We start from the raw sequence: 16916 nt of genomic DNA, 5'->3' as shown, positions 1-16916 counted from the left end.
ATAAAGATCCGTACAATACGTACAATAAACAAAGAAAAAAACTGGACGTACACAATTAGGGAACAGTGAAAGTAAGGCATTGTAATACATACAACGACCAGTGGGGGGCTGTCTACATTTTTTCACAGACAAAACTCCATTCTTATTCCTTTTAAAAAGCAGTTAACCAGGCAATGAAACGGAGGTTGATTGACAGTGCCTTCTGCAAGCAAGCAGATGTCTTGGACATGCAGAAGAAATATATTAAGTGAATTAGGGTTACTGGATTTTCTGGAAGTTTTTTTAAAAAAAAACAGTAAAGTTGGTTAATTTTTTACATTATTCATCGTTTATATTGAGAAATCAACTTAGCACAAGCATTTTGGAAGAGATGAGCAGCGATGCTGCTGTCAGAAAGTATACATTGTCTTGACTTCTATTCCCCAAATGTTTGCTTTCTTTTTCCTTCCAGCTTCATTTACCGTCATGTGTTACAACGTATTGTGTGATAAATATGCCACCCGACAGCTCTATGGCTACTGCCCGTCCTGGGCATTAAACTGGGAGTACAGGAAAAAGGGAATCATGGAAGAAATTCTTAACTGGGAAGCAGATATCATTAGCCTTCAGGTAACGGTATCAAAATGGTTACACTCTCATTTTTCATGGGGAATACTAGGAATAATACTTATACGTACCTATTGTGGTTTTATCCTCCCACCCGTTCCTCCTAGGAGCTCAGAATGGCATCTTTGGTTTTCTCCTCTTCCGCTTTGTCGTTACAACAACACTGTGAGTTTGGATAGGCTGGGAGAGAGAGAGACTTGTCCAAAATCACCCCTAACGAGTCTCCTAGTAACTTGAATCAGTGGCTCTGAGATCTTAGCCCGTTATGCTAATCAGTGCACCCCATTTAAAATATAAGACTGTACATAGGCACCCTTCTGTTTTGAAGCCTTGCAAGATGTGAAATTAGTGGAGGATGAACTTGAACTCCTACGATATGAATGCAGTACTTATGTGTGCGTGAGAGTTGTTCTCTCATCCTGGAAGCAGTTTAAAAACTTTTCGGGCAAGGGCTTATATTGGTCACTTTAGGAAACTATTCTGTGGCACGGGAGCCATGACCATGTGACTCCTTCCCATGAGAAACATGGGAAGCTCCAGGCCATGCAGGGGGAAGCCTGTGCCATGGCTCTTCTTTTCATCCCCCTCCTAGAAAAGGGCAGAGATAAAAGCTGTTCTAGTTCTCTCAATACAGTTTCCTCCCATGCCGTGTTGTGTTTGTTTCTAGGAAGTAGAAACCGAGCAATACTTCACCCTCTTTCTGCCAGCATTAAAAGATCGTGGATATGATGGGTTTTTTTCTCCAAAGTCACGTGCCAAAATCATGTCCGAGCAGGAGCGGAAGCATGTGGACGGTTGTGCAATATTCTTCAAAACAGAAAAGTAAGGGGACGCTGCTGCTGAATTGCCCAGAATTGAAACACGAAACAAAAGAGTTGTTTTTAAGATGATGTTGTTATTATTATTATTATTATTTACTACTACTACTACTACTACAACTGCGCTAAACAGATTAGTGTCTCACCCAGAGTGGTGAACAAGTTAGTGTTGTTATCCCCTCAATACAGCTGGGGAGCTGGGGCTGAGAGGAGTGGGTCAACCAAGGCCACCTACTGAGCTCATGGCAGTAGCGGGATTTGAACCAGTAGAGTGCTGATTCGCAGCTGAATTACTTAACCACTGCACTGCAGCAGCTGTCTATCTCTATAGAGAGCTGTATCTATACAGCAGCTAGATATTTCGTAGAAGACCATCTGTTTTGGCTTTTACGGGGGTGAGGACATGAAATGAGCTTGTGTGTGTTTGTGTATTGAAAAAAAACAAACAAACTACCCAGTATTAACAGAAAATCTGTATTCTTTTGTATTATTGGCAGTATATGGCTAGTCACTTTTGCTTGCCTCTTTTGTAAAAAGCAATGCTTTCAATATTTTTTTGCACTGATAATTAAAATCAGGAATGACAGAACTCGTAGCCCAAGGTGAGACATAGTCTTGAAGGAATTGCAGACGGTACACATGACTGAATGTCTTGTTTGTGCTGAAATATTTTGTCCTTATCATAAGGAAGACCTATGTTGCTCGTTTCAGTATTCTTGCATTTGTCCCCCCCTGCCCCCCCCCCGCTGCTTATTGTTTATGCACGTCTGCCATGCCGTTTAATTCACCAAAAATGCCACTGGTTCTTCCTAGCACATTGGTGATCTACACTGCCAAAAAAAACACACAACTCTCTTCCAACTCTCAAAATGTGCTCTGCGGGATGCAACTCCTGCTTATCACAAGTAACCAGGTACTTAGTTGTATATTTGATTTATTTGCTGACAAATTTATTTGCTTGCTGACAAAAACAAGGTAAAAGATAATGGCCAACAATTAAAAAAAAGGGTTAGTTTAAAAAACAACAACTAGGTAACCAATAGCAGCATGAGATCAGCAAGCAGTTAAAACCATCCGTAACACTGTCTTTTCTTGGTGAGAAGTGCGGTTAGCGTCTGTGAGAGGAGACCCATTGTCATTAATAGCTCCCCACCTGTAGAATGAAATGCCAGAGGAAATCTCGCAGCTCCCAACCTCTTCTAGGTTTTAGGAAAGCCTGCAAGATGTGGATTTAAAAAAGGATGTTTAGATAACTTTTAAGAAGCAAAAATGTTGTATTTGACAGAATCATGTTTGGTGAGAGAGGCTGATTGGCCTGGGAAATGAAATCCTGCCCTCAAGTCATAGTTGACTTACAGTGCTCCCTAGTGGAGTTTTCATGGCAAGAGACTAACAGAGCCATTGCCTGCCTCTGCAACCCTGGTCTTCGTTGGAGGTCTCCCATCTAATTACTCACCAAGGCCAATCCTGTTTAGGTTCTGAGATCTGACAAGATCGGGCTCTCCCAGGCTTAGAATTTGTGAAGCATTGCAAGTGTATTCACTGTACTGGGGCAATTGAATGTGTACCTTGTGAGCCACTCTTGAGTTTTGGCAAAGCAGGACAGAAAATGCAAATAAATAAGCAGTCAAAAGATCAGCCTGTGAGGAGGAAAAACCTGATGCCCAAAGCGAGGAAGCCTTTGTGTTACAGTTAAGACTCACCCGTAGTACTTCTTTCTTTGTGGGGATGCTTAAATAGGGTGCAAGTCGAGTAGCACCTTAAAAGACCCAACTAGATGACAAAGGGAGCTCTGATTCTCAAAAGCTTGTATCTTGGAAATCCAGTTGGTCTTTAAGGTGCTACTATACCCGAATCTTGCTTTTATACTACAGACCAGGGGTGGCCAAATTGTGGCTCGGGAGCCACATGTGGCTCTTCTAGACATATTGTGCGGCTCCCGGTGGTCTCTGAGTATCGCTGTGGCCATACATTTTAGTTTAGTTTAGTTTATTACCCTCCCTTACCTCCTTTTTCATGTTTTTCCCTCCCTCCCTTTCCTTTTTTCCTTCTTTCTTTCCATGTCTTTCCCTCCCTTTTCCTTTTTTCCTTCCTTCTTTCTTTCTATGACTTTCATATATTCAATAAAAATGTTGGGGTTGCCAGGTCTGACTCAGAAATTACCTGGGGACTTTGGGGGTGAAGCCTAGCAAGAATGTGACATCACTTTTGTGATTTCACTTCCAAGTCAAAGGTCAAGTGATGGCTCTTCCCAAGCTCTACCCCTTCTGATGATGTCACTTCCAGCATCTTGCATCAAAACCCCACCCCTTCCTGTGATGTCATTTTCAGGACACTCCTCCAAACCCACCTCTTCATCTGAAATCACTACAATGCATCATGTCTTGCGGCTCTCAAACATCTGATATTTATTCTATGTGGCTCTTAAATTAAGCAAGTTTGGCCACCCCTGCTACAGACCAACATGGCTACCCACCTGCAACTTAAATAGGTTGATAGTGGTTCAACTATCACGATATTTGGTCATATTCTGGTGTTTTTCCATGCAACTTAAATGGTGACTTTATCTGCAAACCAAGTGTTTGTTAGGGTGGGGAAAGTTTGTTAAAGTTAAAGGGGTGTTAATGGAGGATGACTTGGGTGAGTATTCAGTGTGGTGTTTGTTTCAGGTTCACATTGGTGCAGAAGCACACGGTTGAGTTCAACCAAGTGGCTATGGCAAACTCAGAAGGATCAGAAGCTATGCTGAACAGAGTGATGACAAAGGACAACATTGGAGTCGCTATAGTGTTAGAGGTGCACAAAGAACTGTTTGGAGCAGGTAAGGATCAGTCAAAATCTCTGCCCTTTTGTATGGAAAAGTGAAAGCAAATGCTGCGTGTTCAAGAAGCAGATCCTTCCTATGTAGCAGATGCATTTCCACAAACAGTGCAAGACTGAATGATTCAGGAGGGCTTTCTACTCAGATTATAGGGCTGTGTCATAAGAAATAGCTCAAAGAGATACCTTAGTAAGGGACAGGGACTGTAGACTAGGCTCTTGGGTACTGTCTGCTGATGTCATCACACTTCTATTGGGTAGTTTGGTGTTGCTGAAGATGTCATTTTAATTACTTACACTCTAATTCAGGAAGGGTTCATCTGTGTGTTCAGCTTTATGCTGGTTTTCAAATTTGCAGCTACCCTACCCTATTGTATCTGTTTTCATTTAATGCCCTAACTTTTGATCATAATTGTATTTTTGTTCTGCGAGTGTCCTAGCTATTGATTATGTTTTACTCACTCGCAGTATGTAATCCGCCTTGGATCTCAGTGAGAAAGGTGGACTATAAACAAACAACAGCAACAATAAAGCACAGATTAAACCGATATACTGCAGTTGTTTTGCTTCGCTGTTTTGTGCCCAAGTTTGCTTCAGACCACTTCCAGGAAAATCTGCACATCTGTGTTCAAAAGCAGCCGTTCCAAACTTAAACACGTCTCTCAAGCCAGGCTGCCAAGATAATGGGAGGAGGTGTGTGGTGTTCCAGTCCAGATGTGTAGATGGAAGGGGTTCTGAAGGCTTCCCATGGCTGCTGGGCACATCTGTTTCTGTACTGGTTCCCTGCACTCAAGTTTTGTGGCCTGGTGCTGGGGGGTGGAATCAACCAAAAACAGTCTAGGTGACATTTGTGGAAAGGAACAAACGGGAGGGGAAAGGCTATTACACTGTCCTGCTTGATCATTCTTGTTGTTTCCTGCCAATCCCTGCGTTAAAATTACAGGGGTGGGGCGGAGATACCCCCTGAGTCTTACTTCCACCTTCGAATGAATTCCAGGAAGAGAAAGACATTGTACAGTTATCTCAGAGCGGGACCACAAGTGACGCCTGACACAGGTTGGACACTAGTCAGCTTCCCTCAAGTTTTGATGGGAAATGTAGGCATCCTGGTCTTGCAGCTTGGCTCTCCGACTGCTGTCCAATGGACTTTTCAACTGTCACTTGTCCAACATTCCGCCAAGCTGCCTGCATTTCCCATCAAAACTTGAGGGAAGCTGGCAAGCGTCCAACCTGTGTCAGGCGTCACTTGTGGTCCCGCTCTCAGTGTTTCCCAAAACCAAGTGTTAGCCCTTCCTTCGACCATCCTCCATTCCTTGTAACTCCTCAAGTTAGAAAGTGGCACTCATTTGATGTCTTGGCCATTCTTTATATTTTTATTATTTATTTATTCAATTTATAGCCCTCCCTCCCCACAAACGGGCTCAGGGCGGGTTACAATAAAATGCTCAATAGGCATTAAAACGTATAAATACAGTTAAAAACCAAAAACCAACGATAAATACATGCAAAACAGCATTTCGGATGGTGCCCCCCCTCCAATTCCCCAATCGTTATGTAAACAAACAGAACAGAAGGGGGGCCACAGTTTATAATAATCTGGTGACTGCACTTATAGGGGGCAGATGATTTCATTGCCCCTCTGGCGGGAGATCAGTAGGGAGGCTCCTAAGATGATCAAAGACTGGCCTCCACCATATGCCTGGCTGAACATCTCAGTCTTGCAGGCCCGCTGAAATGATATAAGATCTTGGTGAGCCGAGGTGCCCTCCGACACAGAGTTCCACCAGGTTGGGGCCAGGACTGAAAATGCCCTAGCCCTGGTCAAGGCCAGCCAGGCTTCCCTGGGGCCAGGGACCACCGGTAGGTTCTTATTCGTCCATCTTAATGCTCTCCGGGGTACATACGGGGAGAGACGATCCTGCAGGTACGCTGGTCCCAGTCCGTTTAGGGCTTTAAAGGTTAAAACCAAAACCTTGAAGCTAATCCGGAATTTGACAGGGAGCCAGTGCAGCTGCTGCAGGGTGGGAGTAATATGTGCCCTGTCTGGTGTGCCCATCAGAACACATGCTGCAGCATTCTGTACCCGCTGTAATTTCCGGGTTAGACCCAAGGGAAGCCCTGCGTAGAGCGAGTTACAGTAGTCTCTCCTGGAGGTGACCGTTGCATGGATCACCGTAGTTAGATCGCGGGTCGACAGATAGGGTGCAAGCTGCCTGGCCTATCAAAGATGGAAGAACGCAGACTGGGCAGTTGCCGTGACCTGGCCCTCCATCGATAAGGAGGAATCCAGTATCACTCCAAGACTCCAGACCGATGAGACAGGCACTAACGGCACCCCATCAAAGGTCGGAATCCGGATTCCCAAATCTGGCATCCCGCTGGCCAAGTACAGGACTTCCGTCTTTTCTGGGTTCAACTTCAGCCAGTTATGAACATGGGATGCTCCCTGTTGTTGTATCAGTCCATGGTTCTTGGCTGCTCTAACTGGCAGCAAATCTCCAGAGATCCAGGCAGATTACTCATCACTCAAGATGTTTGGCTTCAAACCTGGGGCTTTTTGCATGCTTAACACGAGCTGTTCCACTGAGGTGGGTCTCCTCCCAAATAAGACACACTGCTAATGTCACAGCATGCTCTTGTCCAGGAAGAATATGTTGTTTTTTCTAGTTCGGTCTTGCCTTTTCTGTAACACCTGTCATATCTTTGACAGTCATCACTTATTTATTTATTTAAAACATGCAGCTTTCCCACCAATACAGGGTTCCCAAGGCGGCGAACATCAAAGCATTAAAACAGCATTTGAAGTGTAAAACATTTAACTGTAAAAACCCCACAGACATAGAAACACAACACAACCAGGGAGGAGAGGCCATATAAGAACCTATTGTGGCTACACCAAATAAAACCAAAAATTCTTCACCTACTGGCAGAAGAAAATGACAGAGAGGGACAGACGAATTTCCCAGGGTAGGGAGTTCCAGAGTTTTGGTGCCATGACCAAGAAGGCCCTTTCTTTAGTTGCCACACGAGGGAACCCGGAGCAAGGCCTTCTGAGATGACGAGAATGGGCAGGTGGGTTTATGTGGGAGAAGGCAGTCCTTGAGGCATGCTGGCCTCCAGCTGTACAGAGCTTTAAAGGTCAATACCAGCAATACCTTGAATTGGGCTCAGAAGCAAATTGAGACCCATTGTTGATGGGGAAAGACCGGTGTCATATGGCCTACTCCAGTCAACAATTTGGCTGCAGCATTCTGTACTAACTGTAGTTTCCAGAGGGTCTTCAAGGGCAGCCCAACATAGAGCACATTGCGGTAACCTAATTTAGATGCTATCATGGTGCACACAACCCAGTGATCATGTGATCTTCTCTGGCCGCATACATGCCCTCAGTGGGACTGCAAGCTGTCCTGGGTCATGTAGAAGTGCTGTTTTTATGGACTGGCATCTCTGTGGGTTGTCCAACTTTCTGTAAGTGCAGACCACCACCTTTGTGGACATGGGAGTTGTTTCTGGTGCAGGGGTGACTCCAGGCAGCTGATTCGTACAAGCGGTGTCGCCATGCCGGGCCGTGAGGCCAACATTGCCTGCCTAGGAAGGACTGGATGGCATTTGCCTTCTTGATGCTTCTGTGTCTCGCGGGGATCTGTTATTAACTTGGGGATTTCAACACTTACACTTTGCCTTTAGGTATAAAGCCGCTTCATACAGTAGAGAACCAGCTGCTTATTATAGCAAACGCCCATATGCACTGGGACCCTGAATATTCAGATGTTAAACTTGTCCAGACCATGATGTTTGTCTCTGAATTGAAAAATATCCTTGAGAAAGCCTCCGGCAGGCCTGGAAGCCCAACAGCGGATTTGAACTCCATCCCTCTGGTGCTCTGTGCAGATCTTAACTCGCTGCCTGATTCAGGTATTTAGAAACGGTTGCGTTGATTTTAAATTTGACTTTCTTCGTTAGAGAGAAATTTATTGGGGGCTTCTTTCCACCAAGGTTTTAGATAGCGGAAAATGTCATTTTTATGTGGTTCGCGTCACAAAGCAACGTTCAAGACCTTTTTTTTAAAAAAAAATATTTTGGTGATGTAAATTTGTGTGTCAGGAGATAAGTCGGAAGGAGCTGTTAATGAATTCGTGGCAACTCTGTTCCTCTGTTGATTGTAGGAGTTTGAAAGGAGAATTTCTTGCTGGTTGACTAGAATTTTGTGTTGACAGTAAAATGGGCTCCTTTCTGCAGCACTGAATGCCACAATGTTAAGGACAGGACTATCGAAGAAGTGGGGCAGAGAGAACCATAGGTTTGCATTGTTGGTCCTGAGAATAAGGTTACATTACTTTAAGATAAATTATTTCACCGTTTTTGTCTGTTAAATGGTGCAGTTTGTTTCGTGTATTAAGGGATGAGTAACTTTACTTTTGTGGCTAGCCACTAAAGAAGTGTCTTTGGTCAAAATCACTTGAGCATTTTGAAATACTTCAGTGACCACATGTGAATACTCATAGACAGCATGCACAAGTTCTGCTAGTGTGGCAGAAAACATTCTCCCACTTGCCCCAGCCGAATGTTGGCCTACACTGTCTTTTAGTTAGATTTAGATGAAAATCCCACCGTGATATGGTTGGTGACGGTCTCACTGTGTCTCGTCTGCTTCCCAAATCCCTTTGCATTGCTTGCCTCAGAGTCATTTCCCATTTATTTATTTATTTGTTTATTCAATTTATATACCGCCCATCCCCAGGGGCTCTGGGCGGTGAACAGTTAAAATCGATAAAAACAAGAACTAAAATCAATATACAAATAATAAAACAAATTAACAAAGTGCAGTGGTGGGGAGAACCCTCCCCCACCCCAAAGGAGGCCGACATGGCACCGCCCCCTTCAGTCACCGAATGCCTGGCGGAACAGCTCTGTCTTACAGGCCCGGCGGAACGATAATATGTCCCGCTGGGCCCGGGTTTTCTTCAGTAGAACAAAGTGGGGGAGTGGACTTCGTCTATTTCATTTGGTTCCCCCCACCTTTCTTCAAAGGAATCGGTAATGGTGCATAAAGTAATGTTCAGTTTTTAAAAAGCAAAACAAAAAGCCTTGAATTGACAAGGCCGCGTCAGTTTCAGACAAGACAGGGAAACAGTAAAGGAAACGGCCATACAGAACTCGTGATCGTGAGACAGGAAGGGCAGTAGAGTAAGGCAGTCGCGCCCTGTCTGTTAATAACGACCGTCATGATGCTTCAGGCCATGGGGCAGTGGAGGGCAGCGTCCTGAGACCACGTTCAAAAGTGACAAATGCCGGGAGGATAAATTCAGCTGCAGTTGACTTCTTGCATGGCCATCGATCAATTGAAAAAGCGGACATGAACTGGTTGAAAGCCGCGTATGTGGTATTTTCATACATGCGTATTGGTGGAGGAGGGGGGTGCGTGAAAGTGTATTTATTGTTGGCATATGTGAAATTGGTCTTCAGTCCACATTTTTTGTGGTTTGCCTAGCATATTCAAAACCAAGATACATTTAGATAAAATCCCTTGGTGATAGATTTGACAATAATACAGAAAGCTTCCTCGCTGGAATTGGAGATTCTGACTAGTCCCCACCTTTTGTCTGACCTCTCTCCATTAACCGCAAATAAATGTAGATCTTTAACATCTGTGTTTATCTGTTCTTCATTGTGAAACTGTTGCTTACAGAATGGCTGGGGAATTTCCATTTAAATTAACTTTTCTTACAAAAAGACAATCCAGCTGGAAAAGTTGGGAAAAGACAAGGCTTTCATAAACAGACAGAATAAAAAAGAGATACCGACTTAAGTTTTTTTTCTTCTGTATTCTTGATTGTTTCAAAAGCATTATGAAGAGAGGGGATTGTACATCATTGGCATTTCGATACTCACTTTTTGTCCTTTGCCAAAAGAGACATTCATAATGAACAGTTGCTCAGGATGTAGTAAGGGTTCTCTTTTTGTTGTTAAAAAGGATACATTAAAATATGGCTGTTTCTTTCTGTTTAAAGCTAAACCTTTTTTATCTGGGCCCAAATCATTCTGAATGACTTCACTCTGTTTAACAATAAAATGCAGCCTGTAATAGGAATAGTTGATTTGTGATACACGCAAATACCATTGATCAAACAAATGCTGAAGAATAACAGCCATGAGAGTGTAGTGAGAATATAGTATTAGGCTGTTTTGAAGCATGCAGAGAGTATGATGTGTCAGACCACAGCCTTACAGCTCAGTTGTAAGCATGCTCAGAGGTTTTGATGGCCTACAGGGGGAAAGGTCAAGTCTCACGAGTGAAAGAGCAGTTTCGGCTCTGGCGCTGTGCCAGAGTCTAAACAGAGAGAGAAAGCACGGTGGTGGTGGTGGTGGTGGTGGTGAGGGAGGAGTGAAATAGGTGAGCAAGTGCCCTGTGGAGCGCCAGTGCCCTATGCCAAGGAGGTGATTATCCAAGGAGATCTCTATGTGTAGCCAGGAGAACAGTAAATTGCATGGTGTATATGGCCATTAAGCAAATAATTACAGGTGGTGTAAGCTCAGCCAGCAGGTCTTAAATACCTCTAGTGACAGGTCTAGCGGTCATAAGTATTTGTGGAATGTTTATGTAACCAGTGATAAACAAATTGTCATAGTTAATTCCTCTGTGATGCTTGTTCATGCGTGGACATGAGCTTCTCTTCACCTAAACGCGCGCACAATCCGTAGTCATGCTAAACAAATGAAACTGCCTTATATGGAGAGTCGGAGCATTTTGCCCGTCTGGCTCAGGATTTTCTGTCTTCAGCTACTTCTGCAAGATCCCAAGCCGAGGTCTTTCCCAGCTCCTGCTCCCCGTGAGTTTCTTTAACTGGGAATGCTGAGCATTGAATTCAGGACGACCACAGGCATATGCAGTACCATTGATCCGCTTTCCATTCTTCAAAACAGGTGTTGTGGAATACTTAAGCAACGGAATAGTAGCCGACAACCACAAAGACTTCAAGGAACTGCGATACAACGAGTGTCTGATGAACTTCAGCGGCAATGGGAAGAACGGCGCTTCGGAAGGGAGGATCACGCACGGCTTCCAGCTCAAGAGCGCCTATGAAAACAACTTGATGCCTTACACAAATTACACCTTTGATTTCAAAGTAAATATTGATCTGATATCGTGGGGGGGGGTGGCTTTACCACTCTGGGAGGTTTTTGCATACATTTTTCAGACCCTGTTGTCTGTAAAGGATGCCCTGCAGGCTAGAATAGATGGGATGGTATCAGGTGGAGCTGGTATTACGTTGCACCGTCAGCCCACAGAAGAGGATGGGGGAATGGCTGTCTCCAACTAAACTTGTAAAAACCAGCGGTCGCTCAGATCTCTCTCTAGCGTGCAGAAATCCATTATTGGGCCAAGAGCAGAAGAAAATCATGACTGGCATTGATTTAGATGCTGCGCCCATTTATTAGGAATGCTCTAGCTTTGGCTTTCCTCCACGGGGCCCTTTGAATTTCGGACTGCCTGATTCAGTGGTTCTTAGTGGGCTAATCTTTTGTTTTTATCTTTAACCAACCCCTCTCCTGTCTTGTCTTTTTCCCCCTAGGGTGTGATTGACTACATTTTTTATTCCAATACTCACATGAACGTGCTTGGTGTCTTGGGGCCTTTAGATCCTCAGTGGCTGGTTGAGAACAACATCAGCGGATGCCCTCACCCTCACATCCCTTCCGACCACTTCTCACTGTTGACGCAGCTTGAGCTCCACCCGCCCTTCCTGCCTCCTGTCAACGGCATCCATTTGCCCACCAGGAGGTAGTGGAGCCCTGCCCCTTTGGAGGGCTGGGACCTGTTCATTTGTTTATGGACCTGTACAGTTGTAAATCAAAGTATGTAGGAGTGAAGTATGGCCAACCTTTTAAAAAGCTGCTGCTTCAAGCTCCTTTCATTATGTGTTTTGATGATACGACTTTGCACCTTTTGGAGTGCAGATTGGTACCGTTTGGCACTAGGGCTGGAACCAAAGTTTATTGTTTGTTCCCTTTCATAGTTTTTGTTTTTAAGAGATCTCTCTGTCTATATATATCTATCTATCTATTTTAAACTGGCGAGCTTTATTTGTTTCATTAGGAAGCTGCCTTTAAAACAGACAAATCAGCCCAGAGGGTTTGCAGGTGCATATACACTCATAGCTAATGTTTTTTTCCCCTTACCCTAGCAAAAACAAGCCTCCCCCTCCCCACTCAACCCCCCCCCTTGTTATTTTGCTTCTTTAAAAGCATCCACAAATAGATTCGATACAATTGAGGGGTGGGTCTTGCCGGGAAAGGTTTTATAATTGGAAATGCCATCTTCAGAGCACTTAATAATTTACAAAAAGAGTAAATTTGTCGAACCCACTATCCCCTCGTCACCAAAACATCAGATTAATGTAGGAATCCAAAGGCGACATTAGACCTAAACGACGCTTTGCTGTAGGAGAGGTGGGAATGTTTAGCTCTTTTAGAGAATTTGCCTGTGGGCTTCATGTAGGGCCGATCTACCAGTGTCTTCTGCTCTGCGGAAGCTCCATTATGGTTACATCCTATATGGGCCCCATTCACATAAATGCCACTTGCCCACAGCAGGGGAGTTACAGCACCCCTGACGTTGTGAGCTATGCACATTGCTGTCTCGCATTGTTCATTGAAGAGGTCGCAGAAGCTGAAGGCGGGGAAGGCTTTGTCTAGCCCGATGGGGCTTACCTGCTGGCTTGCAATCCTACTTTCTCCCACCAGAGAACACTGTGGTAGCAGTCTCATTTGTAAAGCCTCGGGAAAATGCCTGTATTGTTTTTATTTAGTGGGGGAATAAAATGGAATCTGATGGCTCACCAAAGGAAAAGAAACTGCATAAGTATGAGAGAGAGAGAATTTGTAATTGTAAACAATAGGGAGGGGTGACAGAATACTTCAGTTGCCAGAATTCTTGTGTGTTGGAGTTCACAAAGAGGGAAATGTGCAAAGTGCAGGTTCCTTTTGTTCTTTTAAATGATAGTGCCTCTTTCCTCTCCAAACTGTTTTGGAATTGTTCAGCCTGGATGGAGGGGAGGAGACAGAGAGCTAAGCTACAAGTGACGCCTGACACAGGTTGGACACTTGTCAGTTTCCCTCAAGTTTTGATGGGAAATGTAGGCATCCTGGTCTTGCCAAGCTGTAAAACCAGGATGCCTACATTTCCCATCAAAACTTGAGAGAAGCTGACAAGTGTCCAACCTGTGTAAGGCGTCACTTGCAGCTTGGCTCCCAGGCTTGAAACCTTACGGCTTCTGGCTCCCCTTTTCCTGAGAAGTGGCATTTCTATGTGAATTCTTTTCCCCCACGTGCGAGTGAGTAAGCAGTAGCCATAATCATTCCTCAAATTTCTTTTTCCTGACCCTAGACGCCAAATAACCATCTCATGCTTTTAATGCTAGTTTTGTTTTCTGTTTTCAATCAAGGTTGATTTTTGATTTTTTTTTTAAAGCTGCTGGTTCATTCCCAACTATTAATTTGCTCTTTAATATGTGTTGGAAATCTTTTATTAATTTTTTCATGCTCCAGGTGGCCATTTCAAAAGCACTGTGCCTCAAAGAGAGAGCAGAAAATCATAATGCCGTCTTTTTGGAAGGCTGTGACTGCAAACTGCCGAAGGCTCAGCAACCTCCGTTCATTTCGGTGGGATTGGGGTGGGATTTCTGCATGGCCCGCTCAGATCAGTGGAGGCTCCTGAGCTTGGAGCCCTTTAGTGCACTTCAAACATCAAAAGAAGAGACACAGTATCCTAGAAAGGTTGTGTCTGTTAAGTTTTTCTGTATTCTGCTTCTTTGCTGCTATATAAGAGACCTTGAGCTTATATTTTAAACTTTTCATGCACTTTACTGTTTCTAGTCTCAAAATGTGATATTTTTAATAAAACGAGAATTTTTTTTCCATTATGTGAAAGAAAATTTTTAAAGAGCCTATATTTGTCTCATTCATACATTTAAAAAGGAGAAGGAAAACGGTTTAAATTAGTTTTAAAATACTCCGGCACAACTTGTCTGTTGTATAAAATGTGTTTTCATAAACCATTCTTTTTCTTCCCCCATTTGCTAGCTTTGTATAAAATGACAAAGGAGATTTAATCAGGTGGTGGTAACAGATACTCCCTCTTTATTGGGCACAGTGGGGAGGGGGTGGAGATGTATTGCAACAGTTCCTTCAGTGGAGGTCACAATTCCCTTTCAAAAGTGCCTGCAGCTGGAGAGGGGTTTGTCTTCCACAACTGGAACTTGTTGCATTTGCGTGGAAATTCATGATGGAACTGCAATATACCAAGACAACGGGGACTGCTGCTCAGTGTCGGCAGCCCTGTGTCAATTTTTCCCTCTCTATTTCACTATTGCTCATTAGAACTTGTCCTACATCTTACTGCCTTTGTGAGGTGGTTTCTTCCCCCCACCCGTCTCTCTTACGGGATGCTTCTGGCAGGGGTAGGGAACTACTTGGCATAACAGCATTAAGAATTTGATAGTAGATAGAAAAGAGGAAAGAGAACTTAACACAGGGCTGCCCCCTTTATCAGCAGCCCCCCCCCCTCTTTCTAATAAATGTGTAGCTCCACCTTTGGTGTAAATAGCGTGTAAAGCACGGTCAGATTTTTGCCTTTTAAAGATAACATTTTTTTCCCATTTTGGTGCAGGTATCTCTTTTTATATACCTCAAAAGTGTTGCATATGTGGCCATGTACATATATATAATATATATATATATATATATAAAATTGACAAAGCAATTACAGTATAGTACTGGAGAGTAGAATAGCATGAAAAACTTAATTTTGTGGACATTAACCTTTTTTTTGTTCGTAAGGGCATGATCCAGCGGGATGTTCTCCTGTGCAAAGCTCCATTAAACAAACGAGAGCGCGCAGTGCCTGTTCTTTTCCTCGGGACTCGCACAAAAGAAATCCCCGTGGATTAAGCTCGGTCATCTACTGTATCTTCCCTTGGAGGCATTCATTTTTCTTTCCTGCTCTGGAGGTGTGCACTAACAACTTTCCTCCTCTTCATACGTGCATGTTAATTAGCAATGTGAGCAATATTTCCTACCATACTTCACTCCCAAATATTTTTTGAGATGTTTGTATAAAATGGAGTTTAAAAAAAAAAAACTTTTTGCGCCTGTGATTGTATATGAACTGCAGAGGAGCCGGTTTATTAAATAAATTTAAAAAAAAAACCCTACAATCTTTTTGTAATGTTGTTGGGAGTAGCGGGGAGGAATGAAATAAAATGACTGGGAAACTTTGTGAATGGTTGAAGTTGTTTTGGGTTTTTTAGTTGGAATTAACTTAGACGTTCTGCTATGGGTTACTGTTGAGATGGGTTTTGTCTGGTTCCAAGATAACTTGTACATTAACCAATGTGACTTTTTTGTTGTTCTCTTAAAAAAAAAAACAACCTTGTCTAAATGACACAATTATTCTAAGTGATTATTATGTTGGCCCCATTCCAGAGAAGCAGTAGGGGAGACGGAGTGAGCAGTGATTCAGGGCAAGAGTCCTATAGCACCTATAAAACTTAACAAAATTTGTGGTAGGGTATGAGCTTTTGCGAGTCACAGCTCACTTCTTCAGATACAAATGGCTGTATCTGAAGTAAGCTGCGACTCACGAAAGCTCATACCCTACCACAAATTTTGTTAGTCTTATAGGTGCTATAGGACTCTTGCTCTTTTCTACTGCTACAGACAGACTAACATGGCTACCTATCTTGATCCATCTCCAAGAGTTTAGGCTTAGATTTCCCAGATAGAGCCACATACATAGTGCCCACGGTTGAGCATCTTCTGGTGCAGTCCATCCATCCATCCTACAGCTATTGCCTTAAGCAGAAATTAAAATGGGAAGAAACTTACATGGTGCCGTCTAGAGAACTGCTCTTCAGCACAAGTAAGAACAGGAGCTCCAATGTCTGAGCTCACCCCCTTCATCAAATCAGGGTTTTGTATGTTGTGGCTGGTGCACTCACCGGGCATATGTATATTTGTCACCCTTTAAGTAATCATAAATGCTGTTCTTTCATATGCTAGGATTAAAGACTGATTCATGGATATCCCCCCCAACAACAACAACAACACACAAGATCTGTATATCACTGTTGTATATATAACCCACTGTGGGTTTAGCTCCAAGCAGAGACGCCACGTCCCATAAATGATGCCTCCCATGTGACCAGGGCCTGGTTTCTGGGCGTTGCCATCAGTGTCCACCAACCAGAAGGAACGTTGCTTTTGTCACAATGAGGTACGATGTATATTGGCACGTGCACACGAGGTATCTTCTTGAGGAAGCTACTCAACTGTGCGGCAAAAATTAAAACGCTGAATTTGCAGATGCACTCACAGGAATAGTTTAATGGCCACTCTTGCCAAATACAACTTTCGTTGTTGTTTTATTAAAGCATTATCGTATGAAAACAGGCTTCCAAGGCAGTATCCATCAAAACAATATCTATTATTTATTGGACAAGATATTGGCCTAATTGCCTTTCAGACAATAAGTCCACAGTTAAATGGATACACATAGTTATTAAAAGCATCACTTAATTGAGCTTGGACAACAAAACATTAAGACAAGCATTTGTTTATTTTTAAAGAATCAACCAAATGCTTGGGTGAAGAAAAGTTGTAAGGAGGGAATTC

General features: G+C 43.4%; 1 protein-coding gene across 1 annotated transcript in view; it reads left to right on the top strand.

Annotated features, from left to right (window-relative positions):
* CNOT6L (CCR4-NOT transcription complex subunit 6 like) overlaps positions 1 to 13379 on the top strand; it is a 49970-nt gene extending 36591 nt beyond the window's left edge. Inside the window, exons 7-12 of the mRNA XM_054989708.1 lie at positions 452 to 609; positions 1274 to 1428; positions 4094 to 4245; positions 7932 to 8159; positions 11169 to 11371; positions 11819 to 13379. Of these exons, the coding sequence (XP_054845683.1) occupies positions 452 to 609; positions 1274 to 1428; positions 4094 to 4245; positions 7932 to 8159; positions 11169 to 11371; positions 11819 to 12031 (1109 nt within the window). The 3' untranslated portion in view covers positions 12032 to 13379. The remainder of the gene's footprint in view (positions 1 to 451; positions 610 to 1273; positions 1429 to 4093; positions 4246 to 7931; positions 8160 to 11168; positions 11372 to 11818) is intronic.
* The last annotated feature ends 3537 nt before the right edge of the window (positions 13380 to 16916 follow it).

The sequence above is a fragment of the Eublepharis macularius genome, chromosome 10 (assembly GCF_028583425.1).
Source record: "Eublepharis macularius isolate TG4126 chromosome 10, MPM_Emac_v1.0, whole genome shotgun sequence".
Taxonomy (NCBI): domain Eukaryota; kingdom Metazoa; phylum Chordata; class Lepidosauria; order Squamata; family Eublepharidae; genus Eublepharis; species Eublepharis macularius.
Note: the sequence above shows the minus strand (reverse complement) of the source record. Positions and strands in the feature narration are given on the sequence as shown.